Source organism: Chiloscyllium punctatum, chromosome 1 (genome assembly GCF_047496795.1).
Source record: "Chiloscyllium punctatum isolate Juve2018m chromosome 1, sChiPun1.3, whole genome shotgun sequence".
Taxonomy (NCBI): Eukaryota; Metazoa; Chordata; class Chondrichthyes; order Orectolobiformes; family Hemiscylliidae; genus Chiloscyllium; species Chiloscyllium punctatum.
Window position 1 is genome coordinate 15,717,722 of NC_092739.1, and position 26,860 is coordinate 15,744,581.

Below are 26,860 nucleotides of genomic sequence, written 5' to 3' on the forward strand. Positions count from 1 at the left end.
GTCACACCAAGGCTCTACCACTAAGATTTCCTTACTTCTGTACTCCAATCTTCTTCTTCCAATCAAAGTAAGTTTCAGTTCCCTAATCACATCCCCTCTGACATGTTCATCCTTGGCCGCCTCCAATGTCACAGTGAATTAGACTGCACATTGGAGGAACAACACCTTATCTTCCATCAGGGCAGCTTTCAAGCTTGGAGGACTTAACATTTGAGTTCCCTAATTTCAAATTACCTTCCCATCCATCCACTGGCTCCTTTTCCAGGGTTCTTTTTCCAGGGCTCCGTTTCTAGCCCTGCCTTCTCCCTTCCATTCCATCTACTGAACCTTACTTCCAGCTACCAACCAGATTCATCCCTCCCATTAATCAGACAGGTTGTACCAACTACCTATGCCCACCTATCATTACCTCATCATTCAGCTACTCTCCTGACCCCACCCACCTTACTCTCTTTATCTGTAGCTCCCCCACACCCACATCTAGTTCTGAAGAAGGGTTAATACCTGAAACGTTGACTTCTCCACCTCCTGATGCTGCCTGGCTTGCTGTGTTCTTCCAGCCTCTTGTTGGTGTCTACCAAATATACCATTTGCCTTTCGAACTGACTGGGGATATTATAGAAGTGTATACAGTCATGAGAGGCATGGATAGGGTGAATGCACTCAGTCTTTTTCCCAGAGTTGGGGAATCGAGGACTAAATGTCATCAGTTTAAGGTTAAGAGGGAAAGAATAAAAGGGGGGCAATAATAAAATTTAAAAGGCATTTAGACAAATTATTGGATAGGAAAGGTTTGGAAGGATATGGGCCAAGTGCACGAAAATAGGGTTAGTATGGATGGACATTTTTGTCAGTGTGGACCACTTTGGGCCATAGGACCTGTCTCCGTGCTGTAGGATTCTTGGACTCTCTATGACTCTCTATCGAAAGGGCATGTCTCTGTGCTGCAGGATTCTAGCACTTTCTATGACTCTAAGTGTATGCTAGGTTTCAATGAGTGGTGTTCAAGAGCATCAATAATCTTTTGTTCGTCAATCCTTCCCTTTCTATCACCATTTCAGTAATATCCCGCCATTCTGTTTTCATGCCAAAGTGGGTAGCTTCATATTTATTCACGTTATACTGCATCTACCATGTATTTACTGACTCAGTCAATTTGTCTGAATTGCCTTATAAAACCCTCTCTACAAGCTGTTCATTATGGTCAGTCCCATCTAGCTTTGTGTCATCAACAAATTTGGAAGTATTATACTCAACTCCCTCATTCAAATTATTATTGATTAGTTGGGGCCCAAACATTGATTTCCACAGTAACTCACTTGTCACCACTGCCTTCACCGAGAACTATTTATTGCTGTTGTTTCCTGTCTGCTAAATATTCTTTATCCACATGACCACATATGCTGGTTCTCCTTTAGCTACTTCAAAAAATCCTCAAAAAAAACTCCAGTATGTCTGAAAAATATGGACAAAGTTAAAAATCACAACAGCAGGCTATAGTCCAACAGCTTTATTTGAAAGTCCAGGCGTTCGGAGCGCCACTGCTTTGTCAGGTAACTCGTGGGGCAGGATCATAGGACACAGATAGGGATGCTCCCTCCCAGTGAGGGAACACTTCAGCTGTTAAGGATATTCGGCCTCGGATCTTCGGTTCATCGTTCTCCCAGACGGACCTCTGGATACGCACCAATGCAGAGTCGCTGAGCGGAGGCTGATAGCCAAGTTCAATACCCATGAGGGTGGTCTCAACTGGGATCTTGGGTTTATATCACACTACAGGTGACCACACTTCACTATACACTCTCGCACTCTTACTCACTCAGACTCTTACACTCACACAGACCCCCTCTTATACACATGTGCATTATCTCTCAATCGTTCTCTCACACATACATATGCACATGCGTGCACATCCTCTCTCAAGCATCTACTCTGCAAAACTCGCGTGCACACCCTCACATGCGTACTCTCTCACACAAACTCTTACTCTCTCACATGCACAATCTCCGTCCCCCCCAACGCAAGCGCACAAGCGCTCTCTCTCTGTCTCACTCTCTCTATCTCACACAGAAGATCCTTGCTTCCCTCGTACTTCTTGAAAATTGTTTATTTAATTGCTCTCCCATTTTCTTGTTTTTCATTATGAATTGTCTCATTTCAGAATGTAAGTGCCCTACATTTGTCTTCACTTATCGTTTTTTTGCTGACATAGTTTAATGAACCTATCAGAAGAACTCTGTGGGAAGCTAGAGAGGTGATTGCTGGGCTCCTTGCCGAGATATTTGTATCATCGATAGTCACAGGTGAGGTGCCGGAAGACTGGAGATTGGCAAACGTGGTGCCACTATTTAAGAAGGGCAGTAAGGACAAGCCAGGGAACTATAGACTGGTGAGCCTGACCTCGGTGGTGGGCAAGTTGTTGGAGGGAATCCTGAGGGACAGGATGTACATGTATTTGGAAAGGCAAGGACTGATTAGGGATAGTTAACATGGCTTTGTGCATGGGAAATCATGTCTCACAAACTTGACTGAGTTTTTTGAAGAAGTAACAAAGAAGATTGAGGGCAGAGTGGTAGATATGATCTATATGGACTTCAGTAAGGCGTTCGACAAGGTTCCCCATGGGACACTGTTTAGCAAGGTTAGATCTCATGGAATACAGGGAGAACTAGCCATTTGGGTATAGAACTGGCTCAGAGGTAGAAGACAGGATGGTGGTGGAGGGTTGTTTTTCAGACTGGAGGCCTGTGACCAGTGGAGTGCCACAAGGATCGGTGCTGGGCCCTCTACTTTTTGTCATTTACATAAATGATTTGGATGCGAGCATAAGAGGTACAGTTAGTAAGTTTGCAGATGACACCAAAATTGGAGGTGTAGTGGACAACGAAGTGGGTTACCTCAGATTACAACAGGATCTGGACCAAATGGGCCAATGGGCTGAGAAGTGGCAGATGGAGTTTAATTCCGATAAATGCAAGGTGCTGCATTTTGGGAAAGCAAATCTTAGCAGGACTTATACACTTAATGGTAAGGTCCTAGGGATTGTTGCTGAACAAAGAGACCTTGGAGTGCAGGTTCATAGCTCCTTGAAAGTGGAGTCGCAGGTAGATAGGATAGTGAAGGAGATGTTTGGTATGCTTTCCTTTATTGGTCTGAGTATTGCGTACGGGAGTTGGGAGGTCATGTTGCGGCTGTACAGGACATTGGTTTGGCCACTGTTGGAATATTGCATGCAATTCTGGTCTCCTTCCTATCGGAAAGATGTTGTGAAACTTGAAAGGGTTCAGAAAAGATTTACAAGTATGTTGCCAGGGTTGGAGGATCTGAGCTACAAGGAGAGGTTAAACAGGCTGGGGCTGTTTTCCCTGGAGCGTGGGAGGGTGAGGGGTGACCTTATAGAGGTTTACAAAATTATGAGGGGCATGGATAGGATAAATAGACAAAGTCTTTTCTCTGGGGTCGGGGATTCTAGAACTAGAGGGCATAGGTTTAGGGTGAGAGGGTATAAGAGAGACCTACGGGGCAACTTTTTCATGCAGAGGGTGGAACGTGTATGCAATGAGCTGCCAGAGGATGTGGTGGAGGCTGGTACAATTGTAACATTTAAGAGGCATTTGGATGGGTATATGAATAAGAAGGGTTTGGAAGGATATGGGCCAGGTGCTGACAGGTGGGACTAGATTGGGTTGGGATATCTGGTCGGCATGGACACATAGGACCGAAGGGTCTGTTTCCATGCTGTACATCTCTATGACTCTAAATAAGAGCAGGAGTAGGCCTTTCAGCCTCTCGAACAGACTCTACCATTCAAAGTGATCGTATCTGATCCAATGTTCCTCGTATGCATTTTGCTGCCTTTTATCTGTAACCCTTAATTGTTCGCGTGATTAAGAATCGATCTATTTCAACCTTTAAATATACGCAAGTGTTTCGTCTGTGGAATGAACTGACACTGGAAATGGTAGATGCGGGCGTAGTTCCAACATTTAAAAAACATTTGGATGAGTACACGAATAGGAAAGGTTTGGAGGGATATAGGTCAAACACAGCCAAATAGGGGTACTTTAGTTTGAGAACATGGTTTGGACTAGTTGGAACAAAGGGTCTGTTTCTATTTCCATATAAAGGAGTTGTAAAGAGTCTCAATGCTGTGAGAAGAATTTTTTATTTATCTTAGTCTTAAATTAGTACCTGTTTATTATGAAACTGTGCCATCTGGGCATAGACTTTCCCATGAGTGAAAACGTTGTCACAACATTTACCCTGTCAAGCCTCTTATGAAACCTATATGTTGCATTGAGATCACCTCTTGTTCTTCAAAAAGGCAGTGTGTTGTGCCCAACCTGTCTAATTTTTTCTCCCAAAACGTCAGTTTTCCTGCTTCTCGGTTGCTGCCTGACCTGCTGTGCTTTTCCAGCACCACTCTGATCTCCAACATCTGCAGTCCTCACTTTCACCATGCTAAGGATCATCCTAGTGACCTTCTCTGAACTGCCTCCAATCAAATCATATCTTTCCTTAAATAAGGGCACCAAACTGCTCAGTATTCTAGATGTAGTCTCACCAACATCTTGTACAATTGCAGTCAGACTTCCTGACTCTTATACGTGAATTAAAGGCAAACATTCCTGATTACCTGCTCTGCCTCTGTTAGCTTTTTGTGTTTCATACACAAGCAACTCCAAGTCCCTTGGTGTTGCAGCTTTCTACAGTTTTTCTCCATTTAAATAATACAATGTTCTTTTATTCTCCCTTCTAAAATGAGCAACTTCACATTTTCCACATCAGATTCCAATTGTCAACATTTTGCAGACTGACTTAGCCTATCAATATCTCTGTGTAAAATACTTGTGTCCCCTTTCCAACTTGATGTTCCACCTATTTTTGTGTCGTCTCCAAAATTGCTACAGTACTTTAGCTTCCTTTCTCCAAGTCATTAATATATATTGTAAACAGTTTTGGTCCCTGTGCTGAGCCCTGTCAAACCCCACTGGTTACAGATTGTCATCCTGAAAAAAAAATTATTTTCCCCACTTGCATATTAGCTGATTCTCTGTCCATGCTAATATAGTACCTCCAACACCATGGGCTCTTGTCACTTAACCTTTTGTGTACCTTGTCGAATGCCTTTTGGAAGTTCAAATAGTCAGACATTATTTTCCGTTTGTGAAGGCATTCTAACTATGCTTGATTATATTATGGTTTTCCAAATGTGCTGCTATTACTTTCTTAGTAATTGAATCCATAATTTTCCAAACAATAAATGTTGGGCTAATCGGTCTACGGTTACTCGCTTTCTCCCCTCACTTTTTGAATAGGGGTGTCATATTGGCAGTTTTTCAATCTTCCAGTACTTATGCAGAATCCAAGGATTTTTGGAAAAATACAACCAAAGCATCTGTTATTTCTGTAGCAGCTTTTAACTACCTCGGGTGGAAGCCATCAGAGTCAAGTGTTTTCCCTGGCTTTAACCCCATTTCTTTGTCTAATATTACTTTAGTGCTGGTGCTGGTACTTAATTCCTCCCCTATATCTTTTAGTATTAATGGGATGTTGTAAAGATGCAAATATCTATTTAACTCCTCTGCTATTTCCTCTTTCACCATAACTATCCCTGCAGATTCATTTTCTAAGGGACCAATTTGACCCCTCTCTTTTTATATATTTAAAGAAGGTCTCACTGTCAACTTTTATATTCCTCACTAGTTTACCCTTGTAATTTATTTTCTGTCCTTTTTTCCATCCTCTTTTGTTGGATTCTGAATTTATAGCCCAGACACCAGGACTACTCACTTTTGCCTCCTTCTATACTTTTTCTTTTGACTTTATACTCTTAACTTCCTTGGTTAACCATGGTGGGTTATTCCTCTCTCAGAATTTCTCCTCCTTACTAGGATATATTTTTTGCAGAGAGGTCGTGAATTACCTCCTTGAATGTTTGTTATCGCTTGCTTACTGTCTTTCCTGTCCAATCCACTTTAGCTAACTCTGTCTTCATTTCATTGTAATTCCCTGTATTTGTGTTAAACACAATTGTTTCTCACCCAAGTTTTTCCTGCACAACCTGAATATTAAATTCTATCGCATTATGATCACTACTTCTTGGGTGATCTTTTAATTGGAGATTATTTAATAAAGTTGTTTTATTGCCAGTTACCAGATCAAGGATAGCTTGTCACTTAATGGCTCCATGACATATTGCTCTGAAAACTATCCATGTTGCTGTCTATGAATTTGTTGTTGTACCTTCCCTTTTCAATTTAATTCACACAGTGAACATACTTGTAACATTTACTGCCTGTTTTTACGTTTCTTGTAAATTTACGCATCCTCCATTTTCCCCTCTTAATCAACCTATTGATCCTCCTTTGCCGAATTCTTATGCTTGCTACTTTTCCATGCAACTAATATGCCTCCTCTTTGAATCTAGTGATGTTCACATTTTCTTTAGTTCTTTTGCCCTAAACAAATCTATAGCTACTGTAGTACATGCATTCATTTCTTAAATGTTAACAATTGCCTTAAATGTTAACCCATCTATCATGCCTTCATAGTTTTGTCTGTTTAGCTTTAGAACCCCAGTTTTCAATTGGATTGTTCCATTTTTTTTGTCCCGGTGAAAGAATACTCTCATGTTATGGTCACTTCTTTTCCTAATGGACCTCACAATAAGATTATTGATTAGTTACTTCTCTGTGTACAAGACAAATTTTGTTTGCTCTGGAGTTGTTTTCTCAATGTGCAAGTCTAGCAATCCAAGACACCTGAGACAGCACCTTCCAAACCCATGACTAGTTCATTCTAGAAAGACAAAGACAGCAGATACATGGGCAAACCATCACTTGGAGACTCCCCTCAAAGCCACTCATCATGCTGACTTGGATATCACTGTTTCTTCACTGTCACTTGGTCAAAAACCTGGAAATCCTTCCTGAACATCTTTGAGGGTCTACCTGAAGACGGTCACCTTCTTGAGCAACTAGGGGTGGACAATAAATGTTGGCCCAGCCAGCAATTCTCATGTCCCTTGGGTTAATGAAGTGAAAACTCCAGGAACCCATTTGCTATAGTATTATTGCTAGTTTCACCCTATCGATATGTAGATTAAAATCACTGATTTTTATAGCACTGTTATTGCATGCATCTCTTAATTTTCTAGTTTAATGCCATCCCTGACCTTGCCACCACAATTTCAGTGCCAGTAATGAACTCTCACTAACTCACCTTTGTCCCTTCCTTATTCTATCCAGACTGATTCCACTTCTAGATTTCCTGAGCTAATGTCCTCTCTAAAGATTGAATACCTTTTTAATGTTCAGTTCCCATCCTTGGTTACCCTGCAGCTGTGTCTCTGTAATGGCAATCATATTGTGCTTGTATAAATGTTTCCACAGTTAATTAATCTTCCTTACTGTCGAAGCTGTCTGCATTCAGATATAGTATCTTTAGACTTGTCATTTTGACATTTTTATGTATTGTTTTTTTGTATCACGATCCTGTTTGCTGTTGACCCTTGTTTCCTCTGCCTTGAACTTCTGCTTTGTAATTTTATATCTGTTTTGCTCATTTTTATCTCCCTGTTCAGGACTGTATTCTCCTGCCACTCTGGTTTAAACCCTTCCCAATATATATTGAGATGGTAAAGTTCTAATTTGGGAGGCCCCTTGCATCACGTAGTAACAAAAGTATTATGTTTTGCAGAAATATGGGATAAGAGAAATGCTCATTGACAGACCTGAGAAAGGAAAACAGCTAACATTCTTACATTGGTGTTGGCTTACATTTTTGATTCCAATTCCAGCATTACATATCTATATTTGTTCCAGCTCCCTTATTTGGGAAAGAGTCAATGTAGCCTCACGAAAAAAGGCCTAAAATTCTGCCATTGAGTTGTGGAGGGCGTTTTCTTTCATAAATACAATGGCCAGGTCTGTGAATAGTCAGCTGCTGGCATCCAGTCTAAATACTTATATTTTTTAAATGGTCCAACGTCGATTGAACGTAATGTTATTTTGTTACAATATTTACTGCAGTGCAATCATGAGAAATCATCCAGGAAACTACCCCTTAGCTTGTTTGCGGGACCATGGAGCCTTCAGGGGATAATGGTGACATACTAGATGGTTTAGATAAGTGGAAGCAATTTTAATCTTTTATGTAACCAGTTTTTAAGTTTGTGAGCAAGATGTTTCAATGGCCCATGACTACTTTGGAGTTACTTTCTGTTAACTGAAGAAAAGCATGCATACTTGTAGATGAACTGACGCAGTAGATTATACCTCCACTCTCATTTTTCACTGTGGCTTTTGCAAAACTGTTAACTGAAATCAGTCACATAATGCCAAGAATGCTAGGAAGAAAGGACAAGGCTGGTTATACTTTAGTGCTCTATATGCCCAGTTACTGCAATTGATAAATGGTGTCGGCCATCTATCTTGTGAGATGTGGTACATTGAGTCTTGCACCCTTGGGTCATGATTTTAGCCCGCATGTTGGGTGCTTATTTTTTTTCTTCAATATTTTATTGATTTACACCAACGGTAAATTCTCACAGTTTACAACATCTAATTTTGATTTCCAGTACTGTATCAATCTCACCAAGGCTGATTGGTTGCTATGGAAATAAACACTTCTATTTTAACCAATACAAGAACCTACAGTTGATGGCTGTGTTTAAATGGTTTTGTTGTAATGAGAACACGTGCTTGCAAAACAATGCATAATTCAGCAACAGAAAGCAGTGCTGCAATTAAAACATCCTTCACTTTGAAAAGTCTGACACTGCATCTCCATACATCTAGGTAATGTTCTCCCTTAGGGATGCTGCAAAATAATTACAGCCCCTTCGTAACATTGCCATGTGTATTTTTATCTTTTATCTGTTTACGTCAGACACCAAACAAGACATTGGTGTAGTATCTCATTCAAAAGGTAACACCTTTTGTCAGTGCAACTCTTCTTCAGATTGGACTGGGGATGTTAACTTGATATTGATGCTCATTGTGCCACTTGAACTCTCAACCTTCTGACTTGGAAGCAATCAGTTGGCCCATGACTGACACTCTCATAACATAAAGGTTTGGGCAGTGTGAAGCTGCTTACTTGGTTCAAGGCTGACAAAATGCAATGGTTGCATTTGTTTACACTACAAATTTCAGAATTATTACTGCAGTTGTTTTTATTGGGTTTCGAAAGTTTTACTGCCAGGGTGCTAGTCTCCCCAAGTTAAAGAAATGTGATCCTTATGAAGAAAAGAAAACGTATTGGTGAACGACACCTGTAGAAAGCAGTGTTTCAAGATAGTTGAGGGTGGTAGGTCACTAATGAGAGAAACATTGTGCCCATAAACAGATTGGAAGGAAATGGTGAGGAGCTGCTCCTCCTATCACAACACCACAGCACTAATTGTCTCCTGTGCTTGCTGTTAATAGGATCATGATTAGAGGAATGAGGTGAGTGGCAGTAGTCAGCAAGACTAAAATAAATGAGCATAGATTAGCACTGCAGTCTTACAGCACCAGGGACCCGGGTTCAATTCCAGCCTCGGGCAACTGTCTGTGTGGAGTTTGCTCATTCTCCCCGTGTGTGCGTGGGTTTCCTCCGGGTGCTCCGGTTTCCTCCCACAATCCAAAGATTTGCAGGTTAGGTGGATTGGCCATGCTAAATTTCCCATAGCGTTTGGTGCATTAGTCGGGGAATGTAGAGAAATAAAGGAGTGGGTCTGGGTGGGATACTCTTCAGAGGTTCATTTTGGACCTGCTGGGCCAATGGGCCTGTTTCCACACTGTAGGGATTCTAAGGAACAAGAAAGATAGCAGTTGGCATCTAATTTTGATTTCCAGATGGCAGCTGACAACAGTGAGAAGACCAGTGTAGATTATCGGAGCCGCAAAGGGAAGAGAGGGGGACAGAAAAGGATGAAAGAGTGTGTCAGTTTTATTATTATTTTAAAAAGTATCCCTATCATCTTGTGCCAATTTAAAACTGTCTAGAAAATTAATATTTTCCTTGCGTGTTGTTGCTTTAACTTTAATGGAACAGTGATGGTTATTAAGAATATTGGTGAATTATTCTACATCTGCTCCATGTGTATCCAAACCACAACATTTATTGAGGGGAGATGGGTGCCCTTGAGGTTTTATCACTGGATTGTTAATCTAGAGGCCCAGGTAATGTTTTGAGGATGTGGGTTCAAATCACGTCATGGCAAATGGTGGAATTTTAATCCAATAAAAATCTGAAATTAAGGATCTAATGACCATGAATCCATTGTCAACTGTTGGAAGAACGCATCTGATTTACTAGTGTCCTTTAGGGAAGGAAATCGCCTTCCTTACCTGGTCTAGCCTACATGTGATTCCAGACCTACAGCAATGTAGTTGCCAGTCTGGAACGGGCAATAAATGCAGACCTAGCCGGTGACACCCTTATCCAGTGTATGAGTAAATACAGATATCTTTTACATGCATGTAAATAAATATACATAAAAATACAAATAAGTATTGTTGCTAAATAATCACTGAAGTAAGGAGTTTGAGATTAAATGAGTAGCCCCCAAAAGTCAAAGAGTAGCCCTTGAGCTATCTTGAGAGCACTTGGAGAGCTGGGGTGAGGAAAGATTTTGAGCCATTTGAGATTAGTATTAGAAAGCAGTCTGGTTGATTATAACCACTGTTATTGAAGCTAAAGTAAGTGTTTTTCCCATCATCTTTGTGAAGTAATACCATGGAGTAAAGAGTTCCATAAGCAACAGCAGCAAAAGCTGAAATTGCTGGAAAAACACAGCAGGTCTGGCAGTAAATGCATTCTAAAGAAGGTTCACTGGAACTGAAACGTTAACTCTGCTTTGTCTGCATGGATGCTGCCAGATCTGCAGAGTTTATCCAACATCTTTGGGTTTTTTTTAAAAGGGTTTCATGAATCTGCTTGATATGCAGTAGAACACTGTGTCCTATATTCTATGGTTGGTGCAATTTGCTCAGAAATAAAGTGTCTGTACAAATCTTGTCTTTCTTGTGAAATTATAGTTTTTCTTTTTATTCTGTAGATTTATATTCAAAGTGTGCTTAATGCAAACACAACTTGAAATTTTGTCCAAATTTTGTTTACTACAATAAAGATTACCTCAGTTGGCTGGATGGCTTGCATGCGATGTGGAATGATGTCAACAGCATGGGTTCAGTTCCCACATTGACTGAAGTTACCGTGAAGGACATTTCTTCCCAACCCATCCCCTCCCCTCCCCTTCCCTCCCCTGATGCATGGTGACCCTTGCAGTTAAACCATCGTCTCACACTAATAAGAGAGTATCCCTGTGGTAATGTGGGACCTTGGTGACTTTACAAGCAGTTTTTTTGTTCAAAGCAAAGCTCCATAATCTATGCTCCATAATCTATGATGTATCTGATTTAGAATTAATGTGTTTAATTTGTCTTTGAAAGAGTTTAATAATAGACAGGGTCATCGTAGAACCATGTCCTTTTGGCATATTAACACTACCTCTTTCTGTTTTGTCCTGAACTGCTCCCTTCTTTGAGACACTTACCTGGTTTCCCTTTAGAGGTATTTGTGGACTTTTGCTTCAGCCATCTTTTATGACAGACAATTGAGCATGTTAACAACTCTCAGTAAAATCTTTCTCTTAATTTCACCTTTAATTTTGGGTGAGGGTACAAAATGGGTTAAATTAGAGTTTATTTTATTAACAAAATGTAACCTTTCCTTTTAAACAGAGAAAAAGGTTCTGATGCATCTTGGAGAAATGACCAGGAGCCACCAGCTGAAGTGAGTTTATTCCAGTTGATTGTTTTCTTCCTTGTTCGCAGAGCAATGTTTTCTTCCATCTCAGTGTGTATGTTGTATGATTTACAGTAAAGACATAGAAATTACAACATATAAACCTTCACATACATTGTATTCTTTGTAAGTTGTGCAGATTTGTCAATTCAGATGGGTCAATTCAGAGGAGAAGTTCAATATCTAGAATAGATTGGCTACTTTTATCTGGTTTATATAGTTCTGTTTAAGTATTTGCTTTAAAGCAATAAGTAAGACAACAACACGGAGAATGAGTGTATTTTGTTCTCTTACAGTCTGACCAAACTCTAATTGAGATTTTAATCTAAAATATGTGCCTTTTGGTAAAATCTAAGAATTTATAATATAAATTATATTAGCGAGATGAGCCTCAGAAAATTGTGAGAACTAACTTGCTCCTGGTCATGGTGGGAAACCCTCCATGTCATTCTCTGAAACTGATACTTACCTACCACAGATTTGATTTTGGCAGAGATGAGGAATAGTAATGCATAGAAGTCATGAGTTGCCGAAAGGCAAGTTGCGTTGCTGAGAACAAGTAATCCCAGTTACATTTTTCTACTGTCCTAACTTCTTCTCACTACTGCGAAATATCTTCTTAAATTCTTCCTGATGTTGGCTTGATCAGTATATTCAAGGCTGAGATAGACGGATTTTCAGTCAATATGGGAGTCGGGGATTATGGGGGAGAAAGCAGGAAAGTGGAGTTGAAGGTTAACAGATCGACCATGATCTAATTGAACGGCAAGCAGACTTGATGGGCCAAATTATCTATTTCTGCTCCTACATCTTATGCTCTTGTCATGTTGACTAGCTAGTTTCTGTTTTTCAGCTTTATTTCTGTCTCACTCCCTCCCCCTGAATAGAGAGGTTGTATTTGCTGCTTTACAATTTGATAGAACCTTTTATGATTTTAGGAACATTTGGAGAATCAACACCATTGCATTTTCTACCTCATTAGCCACCTCTTTAAGACCCTAGAATGAAGTCCACCTGGACTCAAGAACTTGACAGCCCGCAGTTCCAGCAGTTTATTTAATACTGCTTCCTAGTGATTACAATTGCACCATGCTCCATTTTCACACATCTAGCTAACCTTTTTCTGATACTCTGAATTATTCCTCTTGATTAACCTTTTGGTCTGCTGCTTTTTATATCATCTGACCTGTCAATCATCATTTCACATTTAAGATTTTTTTTCCCTTCAGTTTTGATCATCATCCAAACTGCTTTAGTTGGGTCCTCTCTTTAGAATTTTTCATTATAATAGGAATATAAGACCATAAGACATAGGAGTGGAAGTAAGGCCATTCAGCCCATTGAGTCCACTCCACCATTCAATCATGGCTGATGGGCATTTCAACTCCACTTACCCACATTCTCCCTGTAGCCCTTAATTCCTCAAGACAACAAGAATCTATCAATTTCTGCCTTGAAGACATTTAGCGTCCTGGCCTCCACTGCATTCTGCAGCAATGAATTCCACAGGCCCACCATTCTCTGGCTGAAGAAATGTCTCTGCATTTCTGTTCTGAATTGACCTCCTCTAATTTTAAGGCTGTGTCCACGGGTCCTAGTCTCCTCACCTAAAGGAAACAATTTCCTAGCATCCACCCTTTCCAAGCCATGTATTATCTTGTACGTCTCTATTAAGTCTCCCCTTAATCTTCTAAACTCCAATGAATACAATTCCAGGATCCTCAGCCGTTCCTTTGGAGTATTCTGTAAGAGCCCATATAAATCTGCCACTGAATTTTACCTCGTGTGCCATGCCACTTCAGAAAGCTTACCATCATACACAGATATTCGTTTTAGATCTAGTTTTCTCCCTTTCAAACTAGATGCAAAGTTCAGTCATATTGTGGTTGCTGCTAGTTGTGAGCCTTTTATTCTGAGGTCACTAATTTGTCCAATCACGTTATTATGTAGTGCCATTTTCAAAATAATCTGCTTGCTGCTTGTTTCCAGGAGTTAGCTGCTCTAAGAAATCATGGCCAAAGCGTTCTATGAACTCCTAATCCAGGCTGGTACTATCAGTCTATTATATGTAGATTAAAGTTACATATGATTATTGCTGACCCCTCGTCGCAAGTACGCGATTTCTTCTTGTATATTTTGTCCTACATTGTGGTTACTTTTAGGGGGCCTCTAGGCAACTCATGACTTCTATGCCTTATTATTCCTCATCTCTGCCAAAATCAAATCTGTGGTAGGTAAGTATCAGTTTCAGAGAATGACATGGAGGGTTTCCCACCAGGACCTGTTAGTTCTCACAATTTTCTGAGGCTCATCTTGCTAAGTATGCCCCATGATGCCATTCTCATGCTATTTTATGCTCACTGGGAAATTATTTGCTTATTCTAGGACTTTCCATGCTCTCGGTGCCATTCTTAAATCTCACTGTGTATCATGACAAGCCCTGCCAGCCTTGTATAGAGCAGCTACATATACAGTATAGTGTCCATTGTCAGGAGGAGTGCACAGCAATGCCACAACAAGGCTAATGACCTTCTGAATTCTGCAAGAGTATGTGCCATCACCTTTTGTCTGCTATCTTGTGCTCCATTTAAATCGGCCATTGTATTCACCTTCTACCAAGGCTCATAGTTTTCCACTCTCAATATTATAAATATCATCTCCCATGCATGACTCTCACCCACCCCTTTTCTAAACAGCTAACCCCTCCTGACTTCTGTGATTCCTACTTGATCACTCAGAACAGCTCACCACCTTTCCTGTCTGGTAAAAGACCAACCTCCTGATCACAGTCTCTTGCCGCCAAGCATGACAAGCTATCTGTACATGAAAAGACAAGGCAGAGATGTGAATATTGAAGTAGACATGAAGTATGTGAGTGCTGAGAAAGCAAGCAAAGAGACCTGAGGTGCACCTTGAATGAGATGGGTGCCTACCTCAGCACACACAGCTCCCTGGCAGTAACATTGAAACAGAAGGTGTCAAAAGCTCCAAAGAACAGTACTGAACTGCTGAACTCCATTAAAAGCAAGTTTCCTGATGCTTTGCTAATGCCACCCTCTGTGGATAGATGATGTGGGTAGTTACTGGCCAAGTTGGATATCTAGCTAAAACATTGCTGAGTTTGATGTTTCTGGTACCTCCTCAGATTTTTACCATCTGTCTTTTCCTACCATTCTCTAACAATTGTTTTCCATATTACTAATTTCCTCTCCTATGTCATTTCTACACTTTGACATACTGTATCATTCCATGATATAGTCCCTTCCCGCTACTATTTAATTTGAAGCCATCCCTACTTCCCTAATTTGCAGTTCACAAAAACACTGGTTCCAGCATGGTTCAGGACTCTTATGTATTTGGCTACAGGGGCACAATGCTGTCGTCAAGATTTGACCAGATAACAATAAGATTTGAATACTCTAATACATGGTCTACAGTTTGACCGTTTTATTTAATATCTGACCGATTTTACCAGTAATTGCTGAAGAAAAAAGACATTTTATCAAAGCTTGTACTCATCAGGCCAATTCACAAGAATAACTAAAGTGTAAAACCAATATTTTTACTCTGAGAGGAGTGTGCTAGTTCGTTCGCAAGTGGTCTTTGATTAGTAGAAGGGCTAATTGGGAGTATGCACCAATAACGCTGATTAACAGTTTACTGCTACGATTCGTTTAGATGTCAGATCAGGCAGGTTGATTCTGATTGGTCAAGGCATTGCCCTGAGCAAGGAGTCATCAAATTGCTGGTTCTGTACTACCAAATGCTTGAGGCTGTGTTATTTGTTTAACCTTGGATCTTCCTTGGACTTCTAGAGTTTTTTTTGGCTCTATCACTGCATGACCATTTCAGTGATGTGTGTGGAATTGGTTACTTTTATCTTCTATATTACTATCTGGCTGGTCTGCAGTAAATTACTCCACCAACTTAATTATTTTATCTAATTCACTCTATATTTTGATCTGTTTTTTTTTTCCCATCCCATTATCAGTCCAAGTAATTTTAATTATCTCGGGGCTACACTATGACTAATTGATTTCCAGGTATTATACCTGGAATTTTTGTTGTGATGCATTAATTAGTACTTGTTCAAAAATGGCCCATTGTGACTGCTCTTAATAGTAACTGTTCTTCCTAATGCGTTTGCGCTTCACGTTGGCTGATAGAGAGCCAACCTTTTCTCATTTATTCAGTTGCAAAAAAACACCTTTTGACATACAGAGAAGTTTTCATGAAAGACCATCACACCTAACCATTATATTCTTCAACATCCATGCCTGTCTACTTAATAGAATTAATGTATTTTATTCTGGATCTAATGGTGAATCAATGCAATACCTCTACTAGCCCTCCATGGACAAGCAAGTTAAATATTAAATTATTTTTGATTTCTAAATATAATTTATTTTTTGGCTAAAATAAATCCAAGATTGACTGTATAGAAAATCGATGAGGCAGAGAAATTACCATAGAATCCCGACAGTATAGAAAGATGTCATTTGGCCCATCAAGTCTGCATCGACCTTCTGAGGAGCTTCCCTTCCGACCTAGATCCCCCACCCAATCCCCATAACCCCACATTTACCATTGCCTCTCCACCTAACCTGCACATCTTTGGACTGTGGGAGAAAACCCACGCAGACATAGGGAGAACCAGGCTTGTATACACTACACAGTCAGTCAGCCAAGGCTGGAATCAAGGCTGAGTCCCTGGTGCTGTGAGACAGCAATACTAGCTACCCAGAAGACAAGAATAAATACTGTGCATTTTGTTCCAGAGGTATCAAACAACAGCTATCACTTTTCAAATACAAAATAATTTATTTTGAGATCACCTTGTGATTTCTAGATTTATGGAGACCAGAGCAGAAAAATTATTGTCTCGTTAGTCTAATAGCTTTCATTCATAACTTAATCTATATAAAGTCAAACCTCTTGCCTGAAAAAAAATACTTGCATCAGCTATTTGCCACAGTACCCAAAAGAAGAATACATGGTTGAAAATGAGCAAAATTAAGGAACAGATTCTGTAAGCAAGTTAGAAATTAAATTTGGTTTATTGTTACATGTACTCAATTTACAAAAGTTCAGCAAATGTGTATAGTGTGGCCAACACATGGTGCATATTTAGATATATATCTTAGGTTCAAAAAATAGAGAAAATGAAAGGTTACACTACATTGCAGGTGTTAATAGTATAAGTTAGGAAAATAAGAACTAAAGCTGAAAAGATAGACATTACAATCTTTCTATAAAGGCTTCAATGTCGTTTGACTGGTTCCCAAGCCAGTAGCCATCTTCACTCTGGAAGAAGTTGAGTTTAAAACAGAAATCATTTTACAGGTTTTAGGAAAATAACACTCAGGAGAGCAAGTTCTAAGTATGTTATCCAACAAAGATGCTGTCAGCAGCAGAAACAACACTGGAGAACAAGATTATAGATAATTGTGATAATAATAAGGATCTTTTGAGCTAATTAAGAATTAGAACTCATGAAGGTTTAGGACTGCTGCATGTATCCTAAAACAAATTTGCATTTGATTGCTGTGATGTGACAAATGTTTTAAATATCTACTGTGCATCAAACTTCACTTTATGCTGCTGGGATCTCAGTCCCTGCAGAAGGGTGGTGCTTTTGGAGTCTGGCATGCCAACCTCTACAATGCACAGGCTGCGTGCCAGCTCTCAGATACCTCCTCCTAGCTCCCCCTGGGCCAACACCCCACTGCTGTATGCCTTTACAAACTTCCTCACTATCCACGACCCCATCAACTTTTGTGTCATCTGCAAACTTACTTATCAGACACTCTGTTTTTATTCACGTCATTTACATATATATTGCAAACAAAGGTGCCAGCACTGATCTCTGTTAAAGAAAAACGCCGCTGGTCACAGGCCTCCAGTCAGAAAAATACCCCTTTGTAATTAGCCTCTGTCTTCTACAATGACATTGGTGGTGGGCAAGTTATTGGAGGGAATCCTGAGGGACAGGTTTTACATGTATTTGGAAAGGCAAAGACTGATTAAGGATAGCCAACATGGCTTTATGCATGAGAAATCATGTCTCATGAACTTAATTGAGTCTTTTGAAGAAGTAACCGAGAGGATTTATGGCGGCAGAGTGGTGGACATGATCTGTATGAACTTCAGTATGGCATTCAATAAGGTTCCTCATGGTAGACTAGTTAGCAAAGTTAGATCCCATGGACAAAGTTAAAAATCACACAACACCTGGTTATAGTCCAACAGGTTTATTTGGAAGAACGAGCTCTCCACATCAGATCTCATGGAATGTAGGGAGAACGAGCTGGATGTAAGTTTGCTCATTGAGCTGGAAGGTTCGTTTTCAGACTTTTCATCACCATGCTAGGTCACATCATCAGTGAGCTTCCGGTGAAGCGCTGGTGTTATGTCCCACTTTCTGTTTATGTGTTTAGGTTTCCTTGGGTTGGTGATGTAATTTCCTGTGTTGGTGATCTCATTTGGATGAGAACGAGCCATTTGGATACAGAAGGTCAAAGACGGGGTGGTGGGAGGGTTGCTTTTCAGACTGAAGGCCTGTGACCAGTGGTGTTCCACAAGGATTGGTTTTGGGTCCACTGCTTTTTGTCATTTATATAAATGGTTTGGATGTAAACATAAGAGGTATAGTTAGTAAGTTTGCAGATGACCCCAAAATTGGAGATGTAGTAGACAGCGAAGAAGTTTACCTCAGAGTACAATGGGGGCTAATAGGTCAAGGAATGGCAGATGGGATTTAGTTCAGACAAATGTGAAGTGATACATTTTGGAAAGACAGATTAGGGCAAGATACTTAATGGTAAGGTCCTAGGGAGTGTTGCTGAACAAAGAGACTTGGAGTGCAGGTTCATAGTTCCTTGAAAGTGTAGTCACAAGTCAGTAAGATAGTGAAGGAGGTGTTTAGTATGCTTTCCTTCAGAGCACTGAATACAGGAGTTGGGAGGTCCGGTTGCAGCTATACAGGACATTGGTTAGGCCACTTTTGGAATATTGTGGCAACTCTAGTCTCCCTCCTACAGGGAGGATGTTGTGAAACTTGAAAGAGTTCAGAAAAGATTTACACGGATGTTATCAAGGTTGGAATATTTGAACAATAGGGAGATGCTGAATAGGATGGGGCTGTTTTCCCTGGAGTATCCATGGTTGAGGGGTGATCATATAGAGGTTTTATAAAATCATGAGGGGCATGGATAAGGTAAATAAATATGATCTTTTCCCTGAGATGGGAGAGTCCAGAACGAGATGGTATAGGTTTAGGGTGAGAGGAGAAAGATTTGAAAGGGTCCTAAGGGGCAACATTTTCATGCAGAGGGTAGTGCATGTATGGATTGAGCTGCCAGAGGAAGTGGTGGAGGCTGGTACAATTACAGCATTTGGATGGGTATATGAATAGGAAGGGTTTAGAGGGATATGGGCTAAGTGCTGACAAATGGGACTAGATTAATTTAGGATATCTGGTCAGCATGGACAAGTTGGACCAAAGGGTCTGTTTCCATGCTGTGCATCTCTATGACTCTCATTCGACAAATTAAAGTATTTGAGTTGTAGGAATTATTGAAGACCAAGAGACATAAGTATAATTTGTGGAAGAATGGAACCAGGTGAGATGCAAAGTTTTCAACCGTCGAAACAAGTTGCTAACTTTTATTATGAATGTGTGTGCTTGAGCATTCAAATGGAATCTCAATGAATTTTTGAATTAGATCAGAATTGTATGGTAATCTCCCAAATTTGATTGGCCCTTTGATTACTTTTGGAAACAAAGTAATGTCAACTGCTTTTGCTTTCTCTTTTTGACATGTCCAGGAAATTCTGATAGGTGAATGGGTGGAGAGGAGCACAGGGGGTGATGGTTATCCAGGAATGATGCCACGTTGGTGGCTTGACAACCGAGGAAGTTTATCTTTAATATATGATGTGAATTAATCGAACAATTTGAATTAATTTCCACAATGAGATTTGATTTCTTATATTCTCTGTCGTCATAATTTAAAGCATTGACCTTTGACATGGACCTGCTTATCTTTATAGGTCAGTAGTTCCTGAACTGACTTCGAAAGTTAGATTTTCATTTTTAATTTGCTCACTATTCTTAACTTGAAATGCCCCTGAATGGCTGATTTCGATGTAGATAAACTCTAACCTTTCCTCAGCTCTGTGCATCAGAAATGACTTGCTAGATACCAAGATACTGCTTCGGAAGAGACATGTACTTGTTTGGTATCGGAACAAAAGCAACTAACTTGTCAATTCTCTTCAGGTCATGCATTGCATAAAGACCGTCTCTCCATTAACGATGTAAACAGCGATAGGATGTCTTCTGTGACACTCATTATCTCATCATTATCTCAAAGCTAAGTAGGTCATTTGAATATACATGTTGTGATACAGAGGAACCTCGACTCTCCGAACGAGATCGGCGGGCACTATTTTGTTTGGATAATCGATTTTACCTTAAACAAAGGAAGCCATGCTGATGTAGTGCTGTGCTGTACAGGAGAATTTGTTTAAATCTATAATTTTAATGTATTGAGCGCAAGAGGACACCGATTTCACATGATGAACAAAATCAAGCAATTATAACACGAGAAAACCTTTTAAAAATGCAGCAGTAGTTAGCATTTGGCAGGGGAGGTGAAGACAGCATTAAACAACATCCCGAACAGTTTCTATGAACGCAAGGGCGTTGGTCAGTTTCCAGGAACTCAGTTGCACAATAGAATGACAGAAGACCACCTCGCACATGCGTTTACGTTCTCGGCTGTTTTTTCATTGAACGGCCTGGTGAAGTTGATGGGAATACTATAAAACAATTACTTTTGCAAAGGCCTGTGTAACTAACCCTTACCTAAAAAAAACATCCAGTCACTGATGCTTGAGGCTGCTTGTGGTTCTTTGCTTTTGCCAGCGTTTTCACATCATCTTCAGTACAGGTAATCCATATACGCTTACCTCTTTGATGTAATGTTTTTGCAAGACCTTGAAATAGTCTTTGGATAATCCGATATTCAAATAATTGATTTTTGGATAATTGGTATTTGGATAATTGAAGTTCCTTTGTATTAGCTTCTTCATCTCGTGTGCTCCAATCGCCTCCACCTTCCGGTCGCCATCCATTTCAACTCCCTTGTCAACATGTCGAGGGAGTGGACCACCTCCAAGGCCACGTGCAAACTGGAGGAAGAACACCTCATTGTCCACTTTGGGAGCTTACAACCATATGGCCTTAACATAGAATTCACCTCCAAATCTCCCTACTCCCACCTCATCCCTGACCCAGCCATCCATCTCCTCCTTGCTTCCTTAACCGGCCCCTACTTGTCCATCGTCCTTCCCACCTATCCATTCCACCCTTCCCACTGACCAATCACAGCCGCCTCCTACCTGCATCCACCTATTGCCATCCCACCCACCTTTTTCCCCCACTCCCACGCACTAGCTCTATTTGTTTCACTGACCCCTTCTCCTCTCCCAGTCCGGATGAAGGGTTCCAACCTGGAATGTTGACTCACCTTCTCTGATGTTGCTTGACCTGCTGTGCTTTTTCCAGCTCCATTCTTATTCATCTGGTGTTGCAACCATGGAAAATGCAGGGTTACAGTGATAGGGTGGGGGCTGGATCTGAGTGGGATGCTCTTCGGAGGATCAGTGTGACTTAATAGGTCAAATGACCTGCTTCCACACTGTAGGGATTCTATGATTCTATATCTGGTTCATCATGGATCTGGACCTGAGTTTCCATGGAAGTACCAAACTTTCACATGCTAAAGCTTCACAAACAGTGAGATGATATAGAAGTTCCTCCATCTTGTGCTCTAGCCTAGTAAGAATCTCTGGTAGCCCTGCCTAATATTCCCAAAACCGTTACAGCAAGTTGAAATTGACACCTATGACTGAATACAGAGGCATGGCTTCTGAATGAAGCTCAGCAGTAATGGTCTCCAATTTATCTTTGCAGCCTTCAGCATTAGCATTCTACTCAGATCACATGCAAAGATTTTCTGCTGCAGTTACCAAAGAAAACGATCAACTGATAATTTGTGTTGCAGACATTTCATCCCCTGTCTAGGTGACTCCTCAGTGCTTGGGAGCCTCCTGTGAAGCACTTCTGTGATCTTTCCTCCGGCATTTATAGTGGTTTGAATCTGCCACTTCCGGTTGTCAGTTTCAGCAGTCCGTTGCAGTGGTCGGTATGTTGGGTCCAGATCAATGTGCTTCTTGATTGAATCTGTGGATGAGTGCCATGCCTCTAGGAATTCCCTGGCTGTTCTCTGTTTGGCTTGCCCTATAATATTGGTGTTGTCCCAGTAGAATTCATGTTGCTTGTCATCTGCGTTTGTGGCTACTCAGGATAGACCACCAGTCAACAACCCACAAGCCAGGGACACAGCCAGACAGAACGGATTCAGGATGATCCAGGTAATGATTACAGAAGCTCACAACAGACTTCACAAATACAGACAAGAAATTGCACGCCAAAAATCATTAATTTCAAAAACCACCAATCAGGAATGGACCCGGACCATAGAACAGGCCGTCACCATAGGACAGAACAGGACCACACACTGCAAAAAGACGGCACTAAAAGAAAAAAATGGCCAAACTAACACACACCAAAGAGGACACCACAACATACACCTGGGTTAGAAACCTCTCCCACAGACAGCTCACAGACAGGGAAAGAACAATCCTGGCCAAGGGACTCAACTACAACCACAGGGACGCCAAGACATCAGACTTTCTAGTGGCACTAGAATGCACACTTAGGAACAATGGACTGACAGAAGAGACACAACAAACAGCGAGACAAAGTATCATACCCCTGATAACAAGAAAAAGACAAACACATAACCTCAACACCAAGGAGAGGGAAGCACTAAAATCACTAAGAAACGATAAGAAAATAATCATACTACCAGCAGACAGCGGCAGAATGACGGTCATCCTGGACAAAGCAGACTACATCCAAAAAGCGCAACAACTACTTGCAGATACCAACACCTACAAAAAGAGGGAGTTTGACCCCCACCCCACAGCTCACCAATAGGATAAACAACAGACTGAGGAACCTACAAAAAAAAGACATAACCAGGTTTAACCTACAAAGAATGAAACCTGAAAGCAACAACACCCCCAGATTCTATGGACTACCTAAAGTGCACAAACCAGACATCCCACTCAGACCCATAGTATCACTACCAGGGACACCATCACGCAAACTGGCTAAAGAACTACAGCAGAAACTGAAACACCTGATCAGCGGATCCAGACACTCTATACAATCAACACAGGAATTCTTGGACAGCATCAGAAATATACACATAGACAAGGAAGAAACTATGGTCTCATTCGATGTAATGGCACTGTTCACCTCTATCCAGAGAAACAATAGCCAACCTGCTGGACATACAGAACAGACAACAGGACGCTGAACCCATTAACAAAGACGGCATACTCAAACTACTGGACCTGTGCCTCACAACACACTTCACATTCAACAACCAAATATATGAACAAATCAACGGAACACCCATGGGCTCACCCATCTCTGGACTCATAGCAGAAGCGGTAATGCAAAGATTAGAACAAACATTCTTACAGCAAATTCAACCCAAACTCTGGGTCAGATATGTAGATGACACAGAAATAGAGAACACGCACCAGATCATCAACGCCACACTCACAGGAATCCGATTCACTAGAGAGGAAGAAAAGGACAACCAACTCCCATTCCTAGACGTGATGGTACAGAGAATACCGAACAGAGAATTCACCACAAAGGTATACAGGAAAGCCTCACACACAGACCAAGTCCTGAACTACGAAAGCAACCACCCCAATACACACAAAAGAAGTTGCATCAAGACACTATTCAAAATGGCCACAACACACTGCAGTACACCAGAACTGCAAAAAGAGGAAGAAGAACACCTATCCAATGTATTCGCCAAAAACTGATACCCGCGCAATTTCATCAACAGATGCCTAAGGGAAAGACAATAGAACGAGGACATGCATTATTATGTATAGTGAGTGAGCGTGTGGTTTTACCCTTGTCTGGACATTTTGTTGTATTCTTCAAATTGATTTTTATGGGATTGTTGTATTTTAAGATTGTGCTGTTGCCTTAAGATAAAATGAAGGTTGTGATTTGTACTGAGGTCTTCCTGACAGCAACCCTGACAGTTTGTTGGAGATTAAAGGGGATGCAGATTGTTTTACTGGAATAATGATATAAGGTGTTTACATTTGAAGACATGTTAAAAGTAGATAGCTTAGTGTTTCCAAAGGCCTCAAAGAATATTAAAAATAGTGCGTTGAAACTAGTATTCTTTAAACTTTCCACCTAGTCTAAAGATAAATTGAGTTGGATTTTTGAAGATAGTTAATGAGTGTCTCTACCGGATGCATCGAAATGGTTATTGATCGGTGGGATTTATAACACATTCTTCAAAACACCTGGTCAGGAAAGAACATAGATAGAATAACCATCACTCAGGCAAAGAAAAAGGGGCAATCCTTTCAGGAGTGTTTAATGATTCTAGTGGTAGGGATGGGGGTGGTGTTACAAATGGTGCTGACAAAATTGGAGACTGAGTAGGGGATAGTGCACAAGCAGAATCCAAATGACTCTTGTTTGAATGAACATTTTGAAGTCTTACCATTGGTGCTGGAAAAGCACAGCAAGTCAGGCAGCATCTGAGGAGCAGGAAAATCGACATTTCGGGCAAAACAAAATGTTAATTTTCCTGCTCGGATGCTGTGCTTTTCCAGCACCACCTCTTGACTCTAACCTTCAGCATCTGCAGTCCTCACTTTTGCTATTATATGGCTAATTGCAAGAGAGCATGGAGGTATGGAGGAGGGATAGGGACCGTGGACTGAGTGTGGATAAGACATTTTAAGTAGACTCTTAAAAAGGTTACCGCTTCAACACTGGTTCATGCCCCCTCTGATGGGCTATAAATGCTGAATCCTTGAGCTGTCTGGACTCCACAGAGGTTGGGGGATGGTTATGCAATGCATTTCATAGCAATGAAACTGGTCAGGTTGGGTGATCAGGGTGTGAATTTGCAACCTTCACCGTTATCCTACGCCAATGAATATTGACGGTGCTGGGATTGGCTGTGAAAATCCTGGAATCTTGTCCTGCTGCCTTTTTAAATGCTGACTGAGTTTGCCCAATGGTGTGGAAGCCTGGGCTGTAAAGTCCATTTGGATATATTTTTGGGAGATTGTGGCTTTCAGGTGGAAAAAGAAGTTTGAGGGATGCTCATAAATAATGAAATTGTGTACATAAATAAATAAATAATGCTGAATGCTAATAAAGCTCTAGTTAGGCCCTGATTAAAATTTTGCCTGCTGTTCTGGTGTCCACATTTCAGGGAAGATGTAAAGGCCCTTGAAATGGTGCAAAAGCAATTTCCCATTAGTCCTCCGGATAGGGGGTTTTAGTTAGAAAAGTAAATTGGAGAATCTGGCATTGTTCTCCTTGGATGAATGAATGTTGAGGGGAGATGAAGGGTTTTTTAAAAAATTCTTTCACAGGATCTGGGTGTCAGTGGCTAGGCCAGCATTTGTTGCGCATTCCTAAATTGCGATGAACAAGGTGGGAAGCTGCTTTCTTGAACAGCTGTAGTCTACATAGTGCAGGTACCAGAAGAGTTATGAAGAGTTCTCCAGAATTTTGAACCAGTGAGAAACAGCAATCCAGAACAAAGACAGCATGTTGTTTGGCTTGGAGGGGAATTTGCAGGTGGTGATCTTTGAAATAGACAATAGGTGCAGGAGTAGGCCATTCTGCCCTTCAAGCCTGCACCACCATTCATTATGGTCATGGCTGATCATCCTCAATCAGTATCTTGTTCCTGCCTTATCTCCATAACCCTTGATTCCACTATCGTTGAGAGCTCTATCCTACTCTTTAAAGTATCTCTGTCTTTTGAGGTGATAATACTGACAGATTTAGGAAGTGCTGTTGAAGAGACCTAATACGTTCTTGCATGGTGTCTTTTACTTGTTAAACACTGATGGAGTCATAGGGATGTACAGCAGGGAAACCGACCCTTCGTTCCAACCCGTCCATGCCGACCAGATATCCCAACCCAATCTAGTCCCACCTGCCAGTATTTAACACATATCCCTCCAAACCCTTCCTATTCATTTACCCATCCAAATGCCTCTTAAATGTTGCAATTGTACCAGCCTCCACCACTTCCTCTGGCAGCTCATTCCATACACGTATCACCCTCTATATGCAAAAGTTGTCCTTTAGGTCTCTTTTATATCCTACTCCTCTCACCCTAAACCCATGCCCTCTAGTCTGGACTCCCCGACCCTGGGAAAAGACTTTGTCTATTTATTCTATCCATGCCCCTCATGATTTTGTAAACCTCTATAAGATCACCCCTTAGCCTCCAACACTCCAGGGAAAACAACCAAGGCTATAGCTCAAATCCTGCAACCCTGGCAACATCCTTGTAAATCTTTTCTGAACCCTTTCAACTTTCACAACATCTTTCCGATAGGAAGGAGACCAGAATTGCACGCAATATTCCAACGGTGGCCAAACCAACATCCTGTACAGCCTCAACATGACCTCCCAACTCCTATACTCAATATTCTGACCAATAAAGGAAAGCATACCAAACACCTTCTTCACTATCCTATCTACCTGCGACTCTGCTTTCAAGGAGCTATGAATCTGCACTCCAAGATCTCTTTGTTCAGCAACACTCCCTAGGACCTTACCATTAAGTGTATAAGTCCTGCTAAGATTTGCTTTCCCAAAATGCAGCACCTCTCATTTATCTGAATTAAACTCCATCTGCCACTTTTCAGCCCATTGGTCTTTCTGGTCAAGATCCTGTTGTAAACTGAGGTATCCTTCTTCGCTGTCCACTATACCTCCAATTTTGGTGTCATCTGCAAACTTACTAACCATACCTCTTATGCACGCATCCAAATCATTTGTGTAAATGACAAAAGCAGAGGACCCAGCACCGATCCTTGTGGCACTCCACCGTCACCCTCTGTCTTCTAC

The 26,860-nt window shown here is 40.9% G+C and overlaps 1 protein-coding gene across 3 annotated transcripts in view; it reads left to right on the forward strand.

Moving 5' to 3' along the window:
- The window catches only part of naf1 (nuclear assembly factor 1 homolog (S. cerevisiae)), a 258,554-nt gene that overhangs the window by 208,672 nt on the left and 23,022 nt on the right, over positions 1-26,860 (forward strand). For all 3 annotated transcript variants that reach the window (XM_072572957.1, XM_072572784.1, XM_072572871.1), the window contains exon 7: positions 11,733-11,784. In XM_072572957.1, coding sequence (XP_072429058.1) covers positions 11,733-11,784 — 52 coding nt within the window. The remainder of the gene's footprint in view (positions 1-11,732; positions 11,785-26,860) is intronic.